At 40.3% G+C, this 16,391-nt stretch overlaps 1 protein-coding gene and 1 long non-coding RNA gene across 4 annotated transcripts; one reads left to right on the top strand and one right to left on the bottom strand.

The window, feature by feature from the left end:
* The first annotated feature begins 2,330 nt into the window (after positions 1-2,330).
* On the top strand, positions 2,331-3,112 carry LOC109976589 (uncharacterized). The gene is made up of 2 exons (XR_010669016.1): positions 2,331-2,789; positions 2,963-3,112. It is a non-coding gene; the product is annotated as an uncharacterized lncRNA (long non-coding RNA).
* A 3,026-nt stretch (positions 3,113-6,138) lies between these two features.
* Positions 6,139-11,552, bottom strand: LOC110005486 (endoplasmic reticulum chaperone BiP-like). 3 transcript variants are annotated; one of them, XM_065965652.1, is made up of 9 exons: positions 11,422-11,552; positions 9,161-9,314; positions 8,822-9,053; positions 8,576-8,713; positions 8,374-8,486; positions 7,889-8,279; positions 7,537-7,774; positions 7,278-7,445; positions 6,139-7,155 (listed from the first exon to the last, which is right to left on the bottom strand). In XM_065965652.1, exons 2-9 carry the CDS (start codon positions 9,274-9,276, stop codon positions 6,587-6,589), a joined length of 1,965 nt encoding a protein of 654 aa, XP_065821724.1. In that variant the 5' UTR covers positions 9,277-9,314; positions 11,422-11,552; the 3' UTR covers positions 6,139-6,586. The 3 variants fall into 3 exon arrangements, with proteins under 3 accessions (XP_065821724.1, XP_065821723.1, XP_065821722.1); XM_065965651.1 differs by lacking the exon at positions 11,422-11,552 and adding an exon at positions 10,105-10,363 and having other exon boundaries at positions 7,278-7,442; XM_065965650.1 differs by lacking the exon at positions 11,422-11,552 and adding an exon at positions 10,105-10,361.
* Between the last annotated feature and the right edge of the window lie 4,839 nt (positions 11,553-16,391).

Raw genomic sequence — 16,391 nt, 5'->3', positions numbered from 1 at the left:
CCACGTACCTGAATAACAATGTCGTCAATTAATTAACAGCCTTCACGTCGTCTCGGATAGGACCAGCCTCTCAACGCCAAAGCGTGTCCGTCTTCTTCTGTCTCTTAGTGTTTTTTTCCCCGTCTGTGAAGTGATGTTGAATGAACCGCGCTCTCTTCCATATATAAGCCGTCACTTCTTCCCCAATCGGAGAGGCCCGCGATTGGCTGAGCGGCTGCTCGTTGGAAAGCCCCGCGACATGCTGGCACTCCCGCGTCTTGGCAATGTCACCGATACTGGAAGTAGACTTAAAGTGGTTTGCTGTGTTACAATCATGACATCATGAGTAGTAGCCTAATGATGACTCAATACAATGTTTGAGAATTGTACAAACCCTGTGTAATATGCATGTGACTAGTCAGTGACCTTAAAGTGAAGGCTGTTACATCAGATGAGTTAGATTGTCTGGAAGTTTTCTTATTGCACTTATTATCTCTTATTGCACCTGAGGTTACATCAGATGAGTTAGATTGTCTGGAAGTTTTCTTATTGCACTTATTATCTCTGATTGCACCTGAGGTTACAGGCTATAGGTTACAGACTATAGGTTAGGCTAATAGAGGTTATAGGCTAATTAAATGTGAGTGAACTTGATAAGAGACAAAAGTGCACATATGGATGCCAAAGTTGTTATCATTAATGTCATATTAACTCCGCAAATTGAAAACAGGCTACAATGTTTACATTTGTACACGTTTGTATTAAGGTTGTTCAATTTTGTTAAATTTACAAATTATCCCTGCACTCATGTTCACTTCATTTGTCTGTCTACTCGCCGTTATATTGAATAGTTTCTGCTTATAATATATCTACACTCATGCACTTTAACTTATGTCAATACTGTCCATTTACGACTCTGTTTTTGCACATTTACATTCAATCTTCCATATTTAATCTTCCTATTTAAGACTAGTAATGCTTAGTTAGACGTTGAAATACACTGTAGGCCAATTTCAACACGTATTTTTAATGCAAGAGGCAAATTAATTCATAAAAAAAAGAATATTATTTATTATTGTCTGCTGGCAGGCACACTGTAGGCCTACTAACGGTTAGCGCTAGAACTTGCACACACAAAAGTGCAGAAAAATAAAAATGACAACTTTAGACCAACAACCTGTTTGGAAATACATACATTAATCTGTTACTGTAGGCCTACATTCACAGAATATAATATATCTGTTAATATATCTGTTAATGTAGGCCTACATTCACAGAATATAATATATCTGTTAATATATCTGTTAATGTAGGCCTACATTCACAGAATATAATATATCTGTTAATATATCTGTTACTGTAGGCCTACATTCACAAAATATAATATATCTGTTAATATATCTGTTAATGTAGGCCTACATTCACAAAATATAATATATCTCTTAATATATCTGTTAATGTAGGCCTACATTCACAGAATATAATATATCTGTTAATATATCTGTTACTGTAGGCCTACATTCACAAAATATAATATATCTCTTAATATATCTGTTAATGTAGGCCTACATTCACAAAATATAATATATCTCTTAATATATCTGTTAATGTAGGCCTACAGCTGTTTGCTGTTGTTTCAGTACTGAACTATAACGGAATATCGAGTGGAACTTTTCAAAACGCGAGGCGTACTCCTGTTGTTGTTTATGTGTGTGCGTGAGCATAAATTGAGCAGATTAAAGTTGTTTGTTGTAAAAACTAGATTAATTTAGAGGGGAAAACACATTTGATATAAATACAACCCAATAGATACAAGATACAAAAATTGTGGTTTTATGCTGATCGGGTTTGTTTTTTATATTGTGGAGATTTCTTTGCGTACCACCACAGGGAGCCCATACCATAGTTTGAGAACCACTGATCTAGGTAATTGAAAGAGACTGTGCAGAGATATTATGTCTGCAGTTACAAGCAATTTCAAAAATTTTGACTGACTTTGATTGTGAAAAACCATATTGCTAAAAGGTGTTTATCATTGTTGTTTACTTTGAAGTGTCATCTGTGTTCCCATGTCTTCTATATTGTTAGACATTTTTTGGGGTATTTTTCCTCTCTCTGACTCCCCCAGATAATCATGAGTGGGACATCCCAGAGTGGGAGGGTTTGGACTCGCGGTATGAACACTGCTGCTTTGTCCCAGAAAGCTGTCCTCAGAGACTGTGGGCGTTTGGAGTGGCACAGCAGAGCGGCAACCGCAATTGTATCCAGAATGTAAAGATCCTGTTAGTAATTTCGGTTTATGTCAATTTTGGCGCTCTCTGTGGACAAAACAGTACATCTTATTTCACTGCTGATTTTTTCCTGTACATGTATAAAAATTGTTTTTAACAAAAAATCTCATGCTACTTTCTTCAAACAGTCAAACGTATCACTGATTGTGAATATTTTCCATGGAAATTCCTTTGCAGCGAGCTGTAAATCACCTGGTACACCTACCCCGCTGCAATAGTTACAGGCGTTCAAAAGACCAAGTATAGAAACAATCAGAGTTGTTTTCTTTTGTAGGTCATATAAGGACATTCGTTTTCATTTCAGTCTGTTTCATGACGTAGACAGCAATACGGGAATATGAGATCACTTTTATCTTAATTACCCCCCAGCCTCTTCCGCCTGGTCCCAACCGGAAACACAAGGCAGACAGCCGCCAGACAAACATGGCCATGTTATCGTAGCAGCAGGTTCAAAGATCTACATCCATGGGGGCATGGCCGGGGACAAATTCCACAATGACGTGTTCTCTCTCGATACAAGTAAGACTGATCACTCCTGAAGTGTAATACGTTTTGTGTGTGATTTAAAAAAATAAAATCTATTTTCAAAGTTTTCTAAATGATAATACAAGATTAAAATAAAGAGCCTCAAAACTTGGGAATGTCATGTTTGTTTGATTAAAAAAATAAAACAAAGTGTCTACTGTTCAAAGAGATCATGAAGTGGGAGAAGGTGCAAGTCAAAGGAGATATCCCACCAGGAGTAGCAGCCCACTCAGCTGTGGCTTTGGGAAAGAACATCTATATCTTTGGGGGAATGACAGCAGAAGGAGCGACCAACTCCATGTATAGATTCAACACTGGTAATAGAATTTTCATTAATCTTGTCATTGAATATTTGTACCTTATCACATCATACACAAAGTTGTATTACATTTAAAAGATGAGAGATGAGATGAGATGAGATTCAACTTTATTGTCATTACACATATACAAGTATAGAGTAACGAAATGAGGTTTGGCATCTCACCAGAAGTGCAAATAAGCAGAAAGTGCAAGAGTCTGTGCTATGTACAGTAATTACAAAATTTACAGATGTAGACAAAAAAGTGAATTATTAGGTATTTCTGGATGGCTGGATTAATGGGATGTAATAAATATAAATAAATGCTATAAATAAGTGATGCTACAAAATAAGTGTATTCTTAGGATTATAATATACAGATTAAGGTGCAGTGAGCATGCTATACTAATAATATACAGATTAAGATGCAGTGAGCATGCTATACTAGTTTACAGATAATATAAAGAATATGGACATAATATGAACATACTATAATACAATAATACAGGTTGAGAGATGTGTGTGTGTGACCAGGAGGAGTGGTGGGGGGATGATGGGTGTGAGGTGATATGCAGGGGAAAGGGGGGGGGGGAGAGAGAGAGACAGAGTTCAGAGTTCGGGGGGTAGAGTTCAGTAGAGAAACAGCTCTGGGGAAAAAGCTGTTCCTCAGTCTGCTGGTTCTGGTCCGGAGGCTTCTGAAGCGGAGGATAAACAGTCTGTGGGCAGGGTGGGAGGAGTCTTTAAGGATGCCATGAGCTCGCCGCAGACAGCATGTTCTTTGGACATCCTCAATGGCAGGAAGTGGACACCTTGTGATGCGCTGGGCGGTTTTTACCACCCGCTGTAGCACCTTACGGTCTGCGACAGAGCAGTTTCCGTACCAGACTGAGACACTGCTGGTCAGGATGCTCTCGATCACACAGCGGTAGAAGTTCATCAGTACAGCTGAAGACAGGTGGTGTCTCTTCAGTGTCCTCAGGAAAAAGAGGCGTTGATGAGCCTTCTTAACCAGACTGGAGGTGTTAGTGGACCAGGAGAGGTCCTCTGTGATGTGGGTCCCCAGGAACTTGAAGCTGGAGACACGTTCAACAGCCATCCCGTTGATGTGAATGGGGTTGTGCGTGCTTCCTCTTCTACGAGTCTACGATGATCTCCTTCGTCTTGCTGGTGTTGAGGAGCAGGTTGTTGTCAGCACACCAGGCGGCCAGATGCTGTACCTCCTCCCTGTAGGCCGTGTCATCGTTGTTGCTGATGAGGCCAATCACCGCTGTATCGTCCGCAAACTTGATGATGGTGTTGGATCCATGTACAGGTCTGCAGTCGTGAGTGAAGAGGGAGTAGAGGAATGGGCTCAGCACACAGCCCTGTGGTACGCCTGTGTTGAGTGTGATGGTGGTGGAGCAGGTGTGTCCTGACCTAACATACTGGGGTCTGTTGGTCAGAAAGTCCATTATCCAGTGACGGAGGGAGATGTTGAAGCCCAGGTCTCCGAGTTTAGTGTTTAACTTGGAGGGGATGACAGAGTTGAATGCTGAGCTAAAATCAACAAACAGCATTCGTGCGTATGTGTTGTTATTGTCCAGATGAGTGAGCACAGAGTGCAGCGCAGTGGAGACTGCATCCTCTGTACTCCTGTTGCTGCGGTAGGCAAACTGGAATGGGTCCAGTGTGGGTGGGAGGCAGTTTTTCAGGTGTGCTAGGACCAGTCGCTCAAAGCACTTCATTATGATGGGTGTGAGTGCTACAGGGCGGTAGTCGTTCAGGCCTGTCGGGCTGGAGTGTTTCGGCACTGGGACAATGGAGGTGGCTTTGAAGCATGCTGGCACAGCTGCTTGGGCGAGGGACAGGTTGAAGATGTCCGTAAAAACCCCAGTGAGCTGCTCCGCACATGCTCTAAGCACGCGCCCGGGGGTGCCGTCTGGACCAGCAGCCTTTCGAGCGTTGATCCGGCTCAGTGCAGCGTGGACGTCTGTGGAGGTGAGTGAGAGGGGCTGGTTGTCTGCAGGAGGTCTGGTCGTGGTCTGCGTCTCTCTGTTGTCTCTATCGAAACGAGCATGAAAGTGATTTAGCTCGTTCAGGAAGGAGACATCTGTGGTTATCGGGGTGGAGTTTCTGGGTTTATAGTCACTGATGGCCTGGATGCCCTGCCACATGCATCTGGGGTCGGAGTTGGAGAAGTGTTCCTCAACCTTCAGCTTGTAGCAGTGCTTGGCCTTGATGATACCCCTCCTCAGGTTTGCCCTGGATACGCTGTAGGCCATTGCATCATCTGATCTGAAGGCGGTGTTGCGGGCCTTCAGCAGGAGACACACCTCCTTGTTCATCCATGGCTTCTGATTTGGGTACGTGGTGATCTGCTTCCATGTTGTAACACTGTCGATGGTGGTGTTGATATAATCCAGCACAGAAGAAGTGTAGGTGTCAATGTCTGTGTGAGAGCCCAAGGTAGCCTGAGAAGCAAACATACTCCAGTCTGTGTGATGGAACTTGTCCTGAAGTACAGAGTCTGTCCCCGCTGGCCACACTTTAATCGTTGTAAATTGTCTTTAATTGTCGTAAAACTGTGGTTGAGAAGTTTAAACCTCCAATGTTATCCATTATGTTTGCAGACAAAAGCAGATGGGTCCTTATGAAGTTTGAAGGGGATATGCCCCCCAACCGCCTGGACCACTCCATGTGTTTATTGCCCTGGACGGTGCATGCTGAGGGGAATGGAGATAAGGAGCAGGCTGACTGCCCAACAGCCTCAGAGACAATACATTTGGCCTTTGTATTTGGAGGGATGGATACCCAGGGTGTCATTCATAATGACTGTGTTGTGACTGTGGTTTCATGATGATGTAATACTCACTAAAGTTTAAAGAAATTGTTTTTAAGAACTCTTCTGTCTTGATTAAATCAACAAACCCAAGATACATTTTTTAATTCTATGAATACTGAAATGGCGGGTTTCCAAGTTTGGAGCTCTTGAGAATTCATCTTAGTGCTACAAAAGGCTGAAATATTGATTGTGACCAGGTACACTATGAAATGACAGACACCAGATTTGGATTTTTTATCAAACATTTATTTCAATGTCTTTCCAGAAGTACAACGACCAGATTCAATAAATAACTTTTAGCCTTGACTGTGGACATAATGAGCCCTTGATCCCACAGACTTCCAACTCAAATGACCCACTAACACCTGCCCCAACCCACCCATTAAGTCCCTCCCCACAACATCACCCCAACAGGACTGCCTGAGAACAGCAGCAGCAAGCCTCATATCCAGGCTGACGAATATCTCCGCCTTCCAGCGAAGAGAACACCTCTCACACACTGAAACTTGTTTTTTTTTTAAAGTCTTTCAGAGGATTTAGTAGGGTTGCTTGTTATGGCCACCCCTTCCCAACCGTTCCTCTCACAATTTGAGTCTCATCAGTTCATTATGTACATCTAAGTGCCACTAACAGAGAGGCAAGGGGCGACAAAACAGTTGATGGCAAACTTGCCTACAACTCATCCTTCTCGTCTTGCTCGGCTTCTGCGCCCTCTGGTGGTGGTCCTCCTGCACTGCCGTAAAGCTTGCTGATAATTGGTTGTACCACTTCCTCAAGCTCCTTCTTCTTAGCCTGGAAGTCTTCCAGCTCAGCCTCCTGGTGTGACTCCATCCACTCAATCTTCTCCTCTACTGCCTTCTCAATGATTTCTTTGTCCTCATCCGACAGCTTTCCGCCGAGCTTTTCCTTGTCTCCGATCTGGTTCTTCAGAGCGTAAGCGTAGCTCTCCAGCTCATTGCGGGCGTCGATCCTCTCCTTCAGCTTCTTGTCGTCATCGGCGAAGCGCTCTGCATCGTTCACCATGCGCTCGATGTCCTCTGGCGTCAGGCGGTTCTGGTCGTTTGTGATGGTGATCTTGTTCTTGTTGCCTGTACCTTTGTCCTCGGCTGTGACACGCAGGATACCGTTGACATCGACCTCGAAGGTGACCTCAATCTGTGGCACACCACGAGGGGCGGGAGGGATGCCAGTCAGGTCGAATGTGCCCAGCAGATGGTTGTCTTTTGTGAGAGGACGCTCACCTAGAGACAGAATCAATGAATAAACTTTTGCAAAATTCCATTTTTTTTTTCTGCATACCAAAAAAACCCAACAGCTATTTTTAAACTTTTTTTTCTTCATGTTGGGTATGCACAATTCTTACCTTCATAAACCTTAATGGTGACAGTGGGCTGGTTATCAGAAGCTGTAGAGAAGATCTGGGATTTCTGTGTAGGCACCACAGTGTTCCTGGGGATCAGTTTAGTCATCACTCCTCCAACAGTCTCAATACCAAGAGTCAGGGGGCACACGTCCAGAAGAAGAATATCTGCTGTAAGATAGGAACATTATTAGTACACAATATAAAAGCTAGTTCAGCGAATTAGAATTAAATTAAATGATGTGAGACGATGATAACCTACCAGAGTTGTCCTCTCCAGAAAGCACTCCAGCCTGCACAGCAGCTCCGTATGCCACGGCCTCATCAGGGTTGATGCCTCTGGAGGGCTCTTTGCCATTGAAGAACTCCTTCACCAGCTGCTGGATTTTGGGGATACGGGTGGAGCCTCCAACCAAGACAATCTCATCAATGTCAGGCTTCTTCAGGTCAGAGTCTTCCAGTACTTTCTGCACAGGCTTCATGGTGGAACGGAACAGGTCCTGTAGAAAGAAAAAAGGTTCAACTGTTAGTAAATCATGTTTCATAAACAAGAGGGTAACATTATACTAGAGTTACAGTTTTTCTATAACCAAAATGTTGGTTCAATTATTTACCATGTTGAGCTCTTCAAACTTGGCACGGGTCAGGGTCTCAGAGAAGTCCTCTCCCTCAAAGAAGGACTCGATCTCAATGCGGGCCTGGTGCTGAGCGGACAGCGCCCTCTTTGCCTTCTCGACCTCACGACGCAGCTTCTGCACTGCCCTGTTGTCTTTGCGCACATCTTTGCCGGTCTTCTTCTTGTACAGCTTGATGAAGTGCTCCATGACGCGCTGGTCGAAGTCCTCACCTCCAAGATGAGTGTCACCACTGGTTGACACCACCTCAAACACACCGTTGTCGATGGTCAGCAGGGAGACGTCGAAGGTGCCACCGCCAAGATCGAAAACGAGAATGTTCTTCTCGCCGTCTCTCTTGTCAAGACCGTAAGCAATGGCGGCAGCAGTTCTAAAAAAAAGAAAAAGGAAGATACGTTAATACAAAAATGAAGGGAAATATTTTGCAAACACAACAACAAACATCATTTTCATTCAAAACTTACGGCTCATTGATGATTCTCATGACATTCAGACCAGCGATGGTTGCAGCATCCTTAGTGGCCTGACGCTGGGCGTCATTGAAATAGGCAGGGACAGTGACCACAGCATGTGTAACCTGACAAAAAGGATAAACTCATTAGCTTTGATTGAACATCATTTTGATGAGGTACATATTTTAAATGTATTTTTTTCATGTGTTTGTACCTTCTTGCCCAAATAAGCCTCAGCAGTCTCCTTCATTTTAGTCAGCACCATGGCAGAGATCTCCTCAGGAGCAAATGTCTTCATCGTGCCACCACCAATGTCTACCTGAATATGGGGCTTGCTCTTCTTCTCAGTTACCTAAAAAGGAACATGAATCAATGTTACAAACAGAGAATGAAGCTCAAACGATACCAAAAAAGGACCTTAAGACTCTTAACAGTAACGTCAAGAAGTGCAGAAACTTACTTTGAACGGCAGGTACTTGATGTCCTGCTGCACAGTCGAGTCTCCCCAAGTGCGCCCAATCAACCTCTTGGCATCGAAGACGGTGTTCTCAGGGTTAGACGTCAGCTGGTTCTTGGCAGCGTCGCCAATCAGACGCTCACCCTCGCTGGTGAAGGCCACGTACGATGGAGTGATGCGGTTACCCTGGTCATTGGAGATGATCTCCACACGCCCATTCTTGAACACTCCGACACTAAAAAGGAAAAAAAAAAAAAAACAGTTAAAAAATGATTAGTGTTATCCACATTTAAAGGTTGCGTGTAAAACAATCAAGACAGCTGTCACTTTGTCTCTATTTACCATGAGTAGGTGGTCCCGAGGTCGATTCCAACCACAGTCCCCACGCTGTCCTTCTTGTCGTCGTCGTCGGCGAACACGGTGCCGGCCACCAACATTACAACCCACAGCAGCTTCATCTTGGCTTGTTTATACTCCAGTATGTGAAAAAAAAAATCTACAGAAAGAAACAAATCATTAGAACAATGTGGCTTTACCTTAGCTGTCTACCATTTCACAAAGCTAGTGTCAAACAATGATGGAGTGTCATTTTCTGGGATTTGGAGTCATTGTGTGAGAGAAGCGTGGTTTTTTTTTTAGCCAAAGAAATCACAAAATGTCAAAGTCTTAAAAAGAACATGGGGTCAACTGGGTGGAGCAACACCGCCTCTTTTTCACTGTTAACACCCCTGGCTACTCCCCCCCCCCCCCCCTTCCCCCCTCCCCATCCGCCGGCACCTAGCTTAACCACGTTGGCGTGCTTAGCAGACATGCAAGGCAACATATCTAATCACAAGGGCCAGCTACTTTGTCATTATTATCACATTGTTTAACTATATGCATTAAAAAAAAAGAAAAGCTACGAGTAAGTTTGGTAAAATATATCACTATCGTCACTACTATATATCACTATCGTCACTATCGTTATTCTCCTTTTATATGCTGCCTCTTGGCCAAATAATTGAACGCCACAATGTCTCCTTTCACTGCTACGCAGACGACACACAGATATACCTTCCTTTGAGACCTGAGGACCCTAGGAGCCTAGCTGCTGTCAGAAACTGCCTAAACGATATCAACTGCTGGATGGCGCAAAACTTTCTCCAACTGAACAATTCTAAATCTGAAATCATAGTATTCAACCCGCCAAACACCACTCATATCTCAAAGAGCAGCCTCGGTCCCTTATTCACCAATGTCCAACCCACTGCCAGAAATCTAGGAATAACATTCGATTGCAATCTCACCTTTGAATCCCATATCAAAACAGTTGTCCGATCAAGCTTCTTCCATCTACGCACCATCTCCAAAATTAAAACAATCCTAACCCAACGAGACCTTGAAAAGATCATCCACGCCCTCATCTTCTCCCGACTTGACTACTGTAACTCCCTCTTTTCCGGAATCACAAATAAGTCACTGTCTCGCCTCCAGCTGGTCCAAAATGCAGCAGCTAGGCTTCTTACTGGTTGTAACAGACGACATCACATCACTCCAATTTTAGCTTCATTACACTGGCTTCCTGTATGTTTTAGAATCAATTTTAAGATTTTACTCATTACTTTGAAAGCACGGACGGGGCTGGCTCCAAGCTATATAACAGAGTTACTGACACCATATGAGCCAGCCCGCAGTCTTAGATCCTCGGGTGGGGCCCTCCTGGTCGTTCCAAAGTCCAGACTTAAAACTAAAGGTGACCGGGCCTTTTCAGTCAGGGCCCCTCGACTTTGGAACGACCTCCCTGAGGAGATAAGACTTGCAGATTCCCTCAATTCTTTTAAATCCCTTCTTAAAACATACTTTTACAGACTTGCTTTTATGTGATGTCGTCTTCTTAATGTATTCTCTTACTGGTTTTACTATTTTTATCTTCTTCTACTTCTTACTGTCTTTTATTTATGGTCTTATCTCGTATTTATGCTCATATCTTAATCTCCTCTTGTGTTTTAACTTGGTAATTTCTGATCTTACTTACTTTGTCTATTTATGTTTTGTATTTATAGTTAATTTTTATTTTTATTAATATTATAGTTTTGGGTTTTTTGATCCTTTAACCACTTGTTTTTATTTCTTTTACTACGCTTAACTTCTCATTGCTTTTTATTTGCTTTTATCTCTTAGTTTCTTACATCTTTTTAAATCTTTGGTCCTCTTGGTCTCAGCTCGTGTTGTTGGGTTCTTGTGTTCCTGGGTTCTTATGATGGTTCTTATGATGGTTCTTATGATGGTTGGGTTATATATGTCTGGTTGTGTATCGTGCACTTTGGGTTCTTTTCTGTTGAATTGTATTTAATTATTTTTGGTATTTTGCATCTGTTATATTCTTACTGTTGTTAATGTTTTTCTGTGTTTGGTTTAGTTTGCTTTGTTCTTGCTGTTTGTCAAAGCACTTTGTAAACCTGTGTTTTTAAAAGGTGCTATATAAATAAAGTTATTATTATTATTATTATTGTTATTATTATTATTATTATTACCTCAGCTTGCTTGGTCAGAATGAAAATTGTTTCACAACAAAAAATACAACGTCGTCACATTATCGTATTCAAAGAAATGTTTCCACGTACCTGAATAACAATGTCGTCAATTAATTAACGGCCTTCACGTCGTCTCGGATAGGACCAGCCTCTCAACGCCAAAGCGTGTCCGTCTTCTTCTGTCTCTTACGTGTTTCTTTCCCCGTCTGTGAAGTGATGTTGAATGAACCGCGCTCTCTTCCATATATAAGCCGTCACTTCTTCCCCAATCGGAGAGGCCCGCGATTGGCTGAGCGGCTGCTCGTTGGAACGCGCCGATTGGTTCCCCGCGGCACGCTGGCCGACGCTGATTTGCGCACTCTCGCGTCTTGGCAACGTCACCGATACTGGGCCGCTTTGTTGCCGCTGCTGATTGGCTGTCAGGCGAATTCGTGAACACAGTTGGAACAGTGAACATTTTTGTACAATTGTACAAACCCTGTGTAATATGCATGTGACTAATCAGTGACCTTAAAGTGAAGGTTGTTACATCAGATGAGTTAGATTGTCTGGACGTTTCATCATATAATGTACACAAGTTCAATTAAGGCTCAACATCCCCACTTAAAATGCAAGAAACCTGCAGTACTTTAAACCTTGACTTTATAACAGGCTCACAACAGCTTAAATTACAAATGCACTTAATTATTTTGTACAATATACACATCTGCAGGTCGAGGAGCACAGACAAAAAAATCACACTCTATTCTACTATGACCCACAGTCACTTATGACAGAAGTCCAAGTAGGTCAAGATTAGGTAACTGGTTGCAATAGCTAACCCTTTTGAATATTTAGACTTGTCTCAGCAGAAGTATTAAGTATTGTCACAAACATTCTGTATCGGATGTGAATTGTGTTTGTTTTAATCATGACGCTCTATGGTTTTCCAACAAACACACAGTCTACTCTGTTGTAAAACCAATGTATGGTGTAAAAAAATACAAGAAACAGAGTGAAAAACACTTTTATAGCAGGAATCAATCTGCCACTGGGGTGAGGATCAAAAACAAATCAGCTTGTTTCAGGAATTTGTGAATTTGTATTGTTTAATAGTATCACTGATCTACTTTCTTTTTTTCTTTCTTTCTCTTTTATTATTTCTTCATTCAATCATGTGTTCATTAATGGGTTGTTTTAAGGGGTTCAAACTGTAGAAAAAGGAGCACATTCAAACAACAAAAACACTTCTGGTGAATAACCACATAAAGAGTTACAGAAAGTAGAAAAGTCAGCAAACTCGATGTGTCCTTAAAGAGCACTGATGCAACGTTGCACACTGCTGCTCTACCCTGATTAAAATACGTTATTCTACTATATTGTTTCAATGGGTAACACCAATATAGTTAATTAATCATTTGTAGCAAATTCCTGAAACTGTTCACACTCATTTTGTGGCTTTTCTACTAATTTTGCCCTATATCTTGAAAACAGACGGAACAAGATGAATGCTGGAGGGAGTGTCAAACATCATATACCAAAAAACATAAGAGCTAATCCAGTAAAAAAATACAATTATTCATGTAGAAATTATTCATAATTTACAATATGCTGCTTTTTCCTTTTTGTCTTTTTATTTCCCAAGTTGGATTAACCCAATTAGGATAATTATTTATGTGCAAGGATATTGAAGACACTTAGAATATCTCAGTTAGAAACCAAAATATCAATTGATAGCCTTGGTTGAGTAAATACTGGATTAAAAACTATTACTTTATTGAAATATGTTAGGCCGGATTGAGACCAGTATCTGCAAATAAATTATTATTATTATTCCTGTTTTTTGAATCAACATTTTGTTGTAACAAAAAAATGTCCCCATAATGGGGGATCAAATAAGTTTTATCTTATCTTATCTTCTTTTACAAACAGTAATAGGCTAAGTATTGCTGTGTTATTATCATTTTGATTAGGCCTACCACATAAAGTGGTTTAATTGAGTTAGTGTATTTCTATTTACATTTATTATTACTCTGGATTTTCATGGAGGCTTATAGAATAGAATAGAATAGAATAGATGTTTAGTGCCATTTGCACAGGTACAGGACAGTACAGGTACGTTGGAATTCTTGTGCGTTTCTCCGAGTCAGCTTCTGCAAAAAAAAAGTTAAAATTATATATAAGATAGATTAGCATTGTAAGAAGAAAAAAAAGAGTAGAAAAGTATAAAAAATGTAAAAGTAAAAAAGTTGTAGTAACAGCTAAGTGATTTAAAATAAACTACAGAAGTTATACACTGTATTAAAGCAAAGATATAATACAAAATAAAATAACAAGGGGAACACTGTACAATGAAATGAAAATATAAATAAGTTTTCTTATTGCACTTATTATCTCTTATTGCACCTGAGGTTACAGGCTATAGGTTACAGACTATAGGTTAGGCTAATAGAGGTTATATGCTAATTAAATGTGAGTGAACTTGATAAGAGACAAAAGTGCACATATGGATGCCAAAGTTGTTATCATTAATGTCATATTAACTCCGCAAATTGAAAACAGGCTACAATGTTTACATTTGTACACGTTTGTATTAAGGTTGTTCAATTTTGTTCAATTTACAAATTATCCCTGCACTCATGTTCACTTCATTTGTCTGTCTACTCGCGGTTATATTGAATAGTTTCTGCTTATAATATGTCTACACTCATGCACTTTAACTTATGTCAATACTGTCCATTTACAACTCTGTTTTTGCACATTTACATTTAATCTTTCATATTTAATTTACAACCATTTACGACTCTGTTTTTGCACATTTACATTCAATCTTCCATATTTAATCTTCCTATTTAAGACTAGTAATGCTTAGTTAGACGTTGAAATACACTGTAGGCCGATTTCAACACGTATTTTTAATGCAAGAGGCAAATTAATTCATAAAAAAAGAATATTATTTATTATTGTCTACTGGCAGGCACACTGTAGGCCTACTAATGGTTAGCGCTAGAACTTGCACACACAAAAGTGCAGAAAAATAAAAATGACAACTTTAGACCAACAACCTGTTTGGAAATACATACATTAATCTATTACTGTAGGCCTACATTCACAAAATATAATATATCTGTTAATATATCTGTTAATGTAGGCCTACATTCACAGAATATAATATATCTGTTAATATATCTGTTACTGTAGGCCTACATTCACATAATATAATATATCTGTTAATATATCTGTTACTGTAGGCCTACATTCACAGAATATAATATATCTGTTAATATATCTGTTAATGTAGGCCTACATTCACAGAATATAATATATCTGTTCATATATCTGTTACTGTAGGCCTACATTCACAGAATATCTGTGAATGTAGGCCTACAGCTGTTTGCTGTTGTTTCAGTACTGAACTATAACGGAATATCGAGTGGAACTTTTCAAAACGCGAGGCGTACTCCTGTTGTTGTTTATGTGTGTGCGTGAGCATAAATTGAGCAGATTAAAGTTGTTTGTTGCAAAAACTAGATTAATTTAGAGGGGAAAACACATTTGATATAAATACAACCCAATAGATACAAGATACAAAAATTGTGGTTTTATGCTGATCGGGTTTGTTTTTTATATTGTGGAGATTTCTTTGCGTACCACCACAGGGAGCCCATACCATAGTTTGAGAACCACTGATCTTGGTAATTGAAAGAGACTGTGCAGAGATATTATGTCTGCAGTTACAAGCAATTTCAAAAATTTTGACTGACTTTGATTGTGAAAAACCATATTGCTAAAAGGTGTTTATCATTGTTGTTTACTTTGAAGTGTCATCTGTGTTCCCATGTCTTCTATATTGTTAGACATTTTTTGGGGTATTTTTCCTCTCTCTGACTCCCCCAGATAATCATGAGTGGGACATCCCAGAGTGGGAGGGTTTGGACTCGCGGTATGAACACTGCTGCTTTGTCCCAGAAAGCTGTCCTCAGAGCCTGTGGGTGTTTGGAGGGGCACAGCAGAGCGGCAACCGCAATTGTATCCAGAATGTACAGCTAACAGGTAAATCCCAATTCAAATGAATCCAGTACTCTCTTATTTTCAGATGGTTTCCCTGACTAATTCCAATTCACATGAAGAAGAGGTGCTAATATACTGTGTATGTTACTTTGGAATTATCTGATGTAGTGAAAAACTAAAGTCTCTCTGCCCTCCTTCAGACAAGTTTGTAATCTTTCAGGTATATAAATAACTCTATTAATGTAATTTTTGTTTATAATAATGCTGGACATACAGCGTCTTTCCATTTAACTTGATGTTTGGTTTCTATTTCAATTCTCAATTTTTCTTTTTTTTTATTTGTTTGTGAAAGATCCTGTTAGTAATTTCGGTTTATGTCAATTTTGGCGCTCTCTGTGGACAAAACAGTACATCTTATTTCACTGCTGATTTTTTCCTGTACATGTATAAAAATTGTTTTTAACAAAAAATCTCATGCTACTTTCTTCAAACAGTCAAACGTATCACTGATTGTGAATATTTTCCATGGAAATTTCTTTGCAGCGAGCTGTAAATCACCTGGTACACCTACCCCGCTGCAATAGTTACAGGCGTTCAAAAGACAAAGTATAGAAACAATCAGAGTTGTTTGCTTTTGTAGGTCATATAAGGACATCCGTTTTCATTTCAGTCTGTTTCATGACGTAGACAGCAATACCTGCATATGGGATCACTTTTATCTTAATTTCCCCCCAGCCTCTAAATGATAATACAAGATGAAAATAAAGAGCCTCAAAACTTGGGAATATCATGTTTGTTTGATTAAAAAAATAAAACAAAGTGTCTACTGTTCAAAGAGATCATGAAGTGGGAGAAGGTGCAAGTCAAAGGAGATATCCCACCAGGAGTAGCAGCCCACTCAGCTGTGGCTTTGGGAAAGAACATCTATATCTTTGGGGGAATGACAGCAGAAGGAGCGACCAACTCCATGTATAGATTCAACACTGGTAATAGAATTTTCATTAATCTTGTCATTGAATATTTGTACCTTATCACATCATACGCAGAAAGTTGTATTACATTTAAAACTG

The sequence above is a fragment of the Labrus bergylta genome, chromosome 17, assembly GCF_963930695.1.
Source record: "Labrus bergylta chromosome 17, fLabBer1.1, whole genome shotgun sequence".
Classification (NCBI taxonomy): domain Eukaryota; kingdom Metazoa; phylum Chordata; class Actinopteri; order Labriformes; family Labridae; genus Labrus; species Labrus bergylta.
This window is presented reverse-complemented; position numbering and strand designations above follow the sequence as displayed.

Coding starts and splice junctions, on each gene's coding strand:
- LOC110005486 (XM_065965650.1), bottom strand. Junction 7,775..7,888: donor AGTTTGAAGAGCTCAACATG/GTAAATAATTGA, acceptor TTCTTTCTACAG/GACCTGTTCCGTTCCACCAT. Junction 7,156..7,277: donor CACCATTAAGGTTTATGAAG/GTAAGAATTGTG, acceptor TTCTGTCTCTAG/GTGAGCGTCCTCTCACAAAA.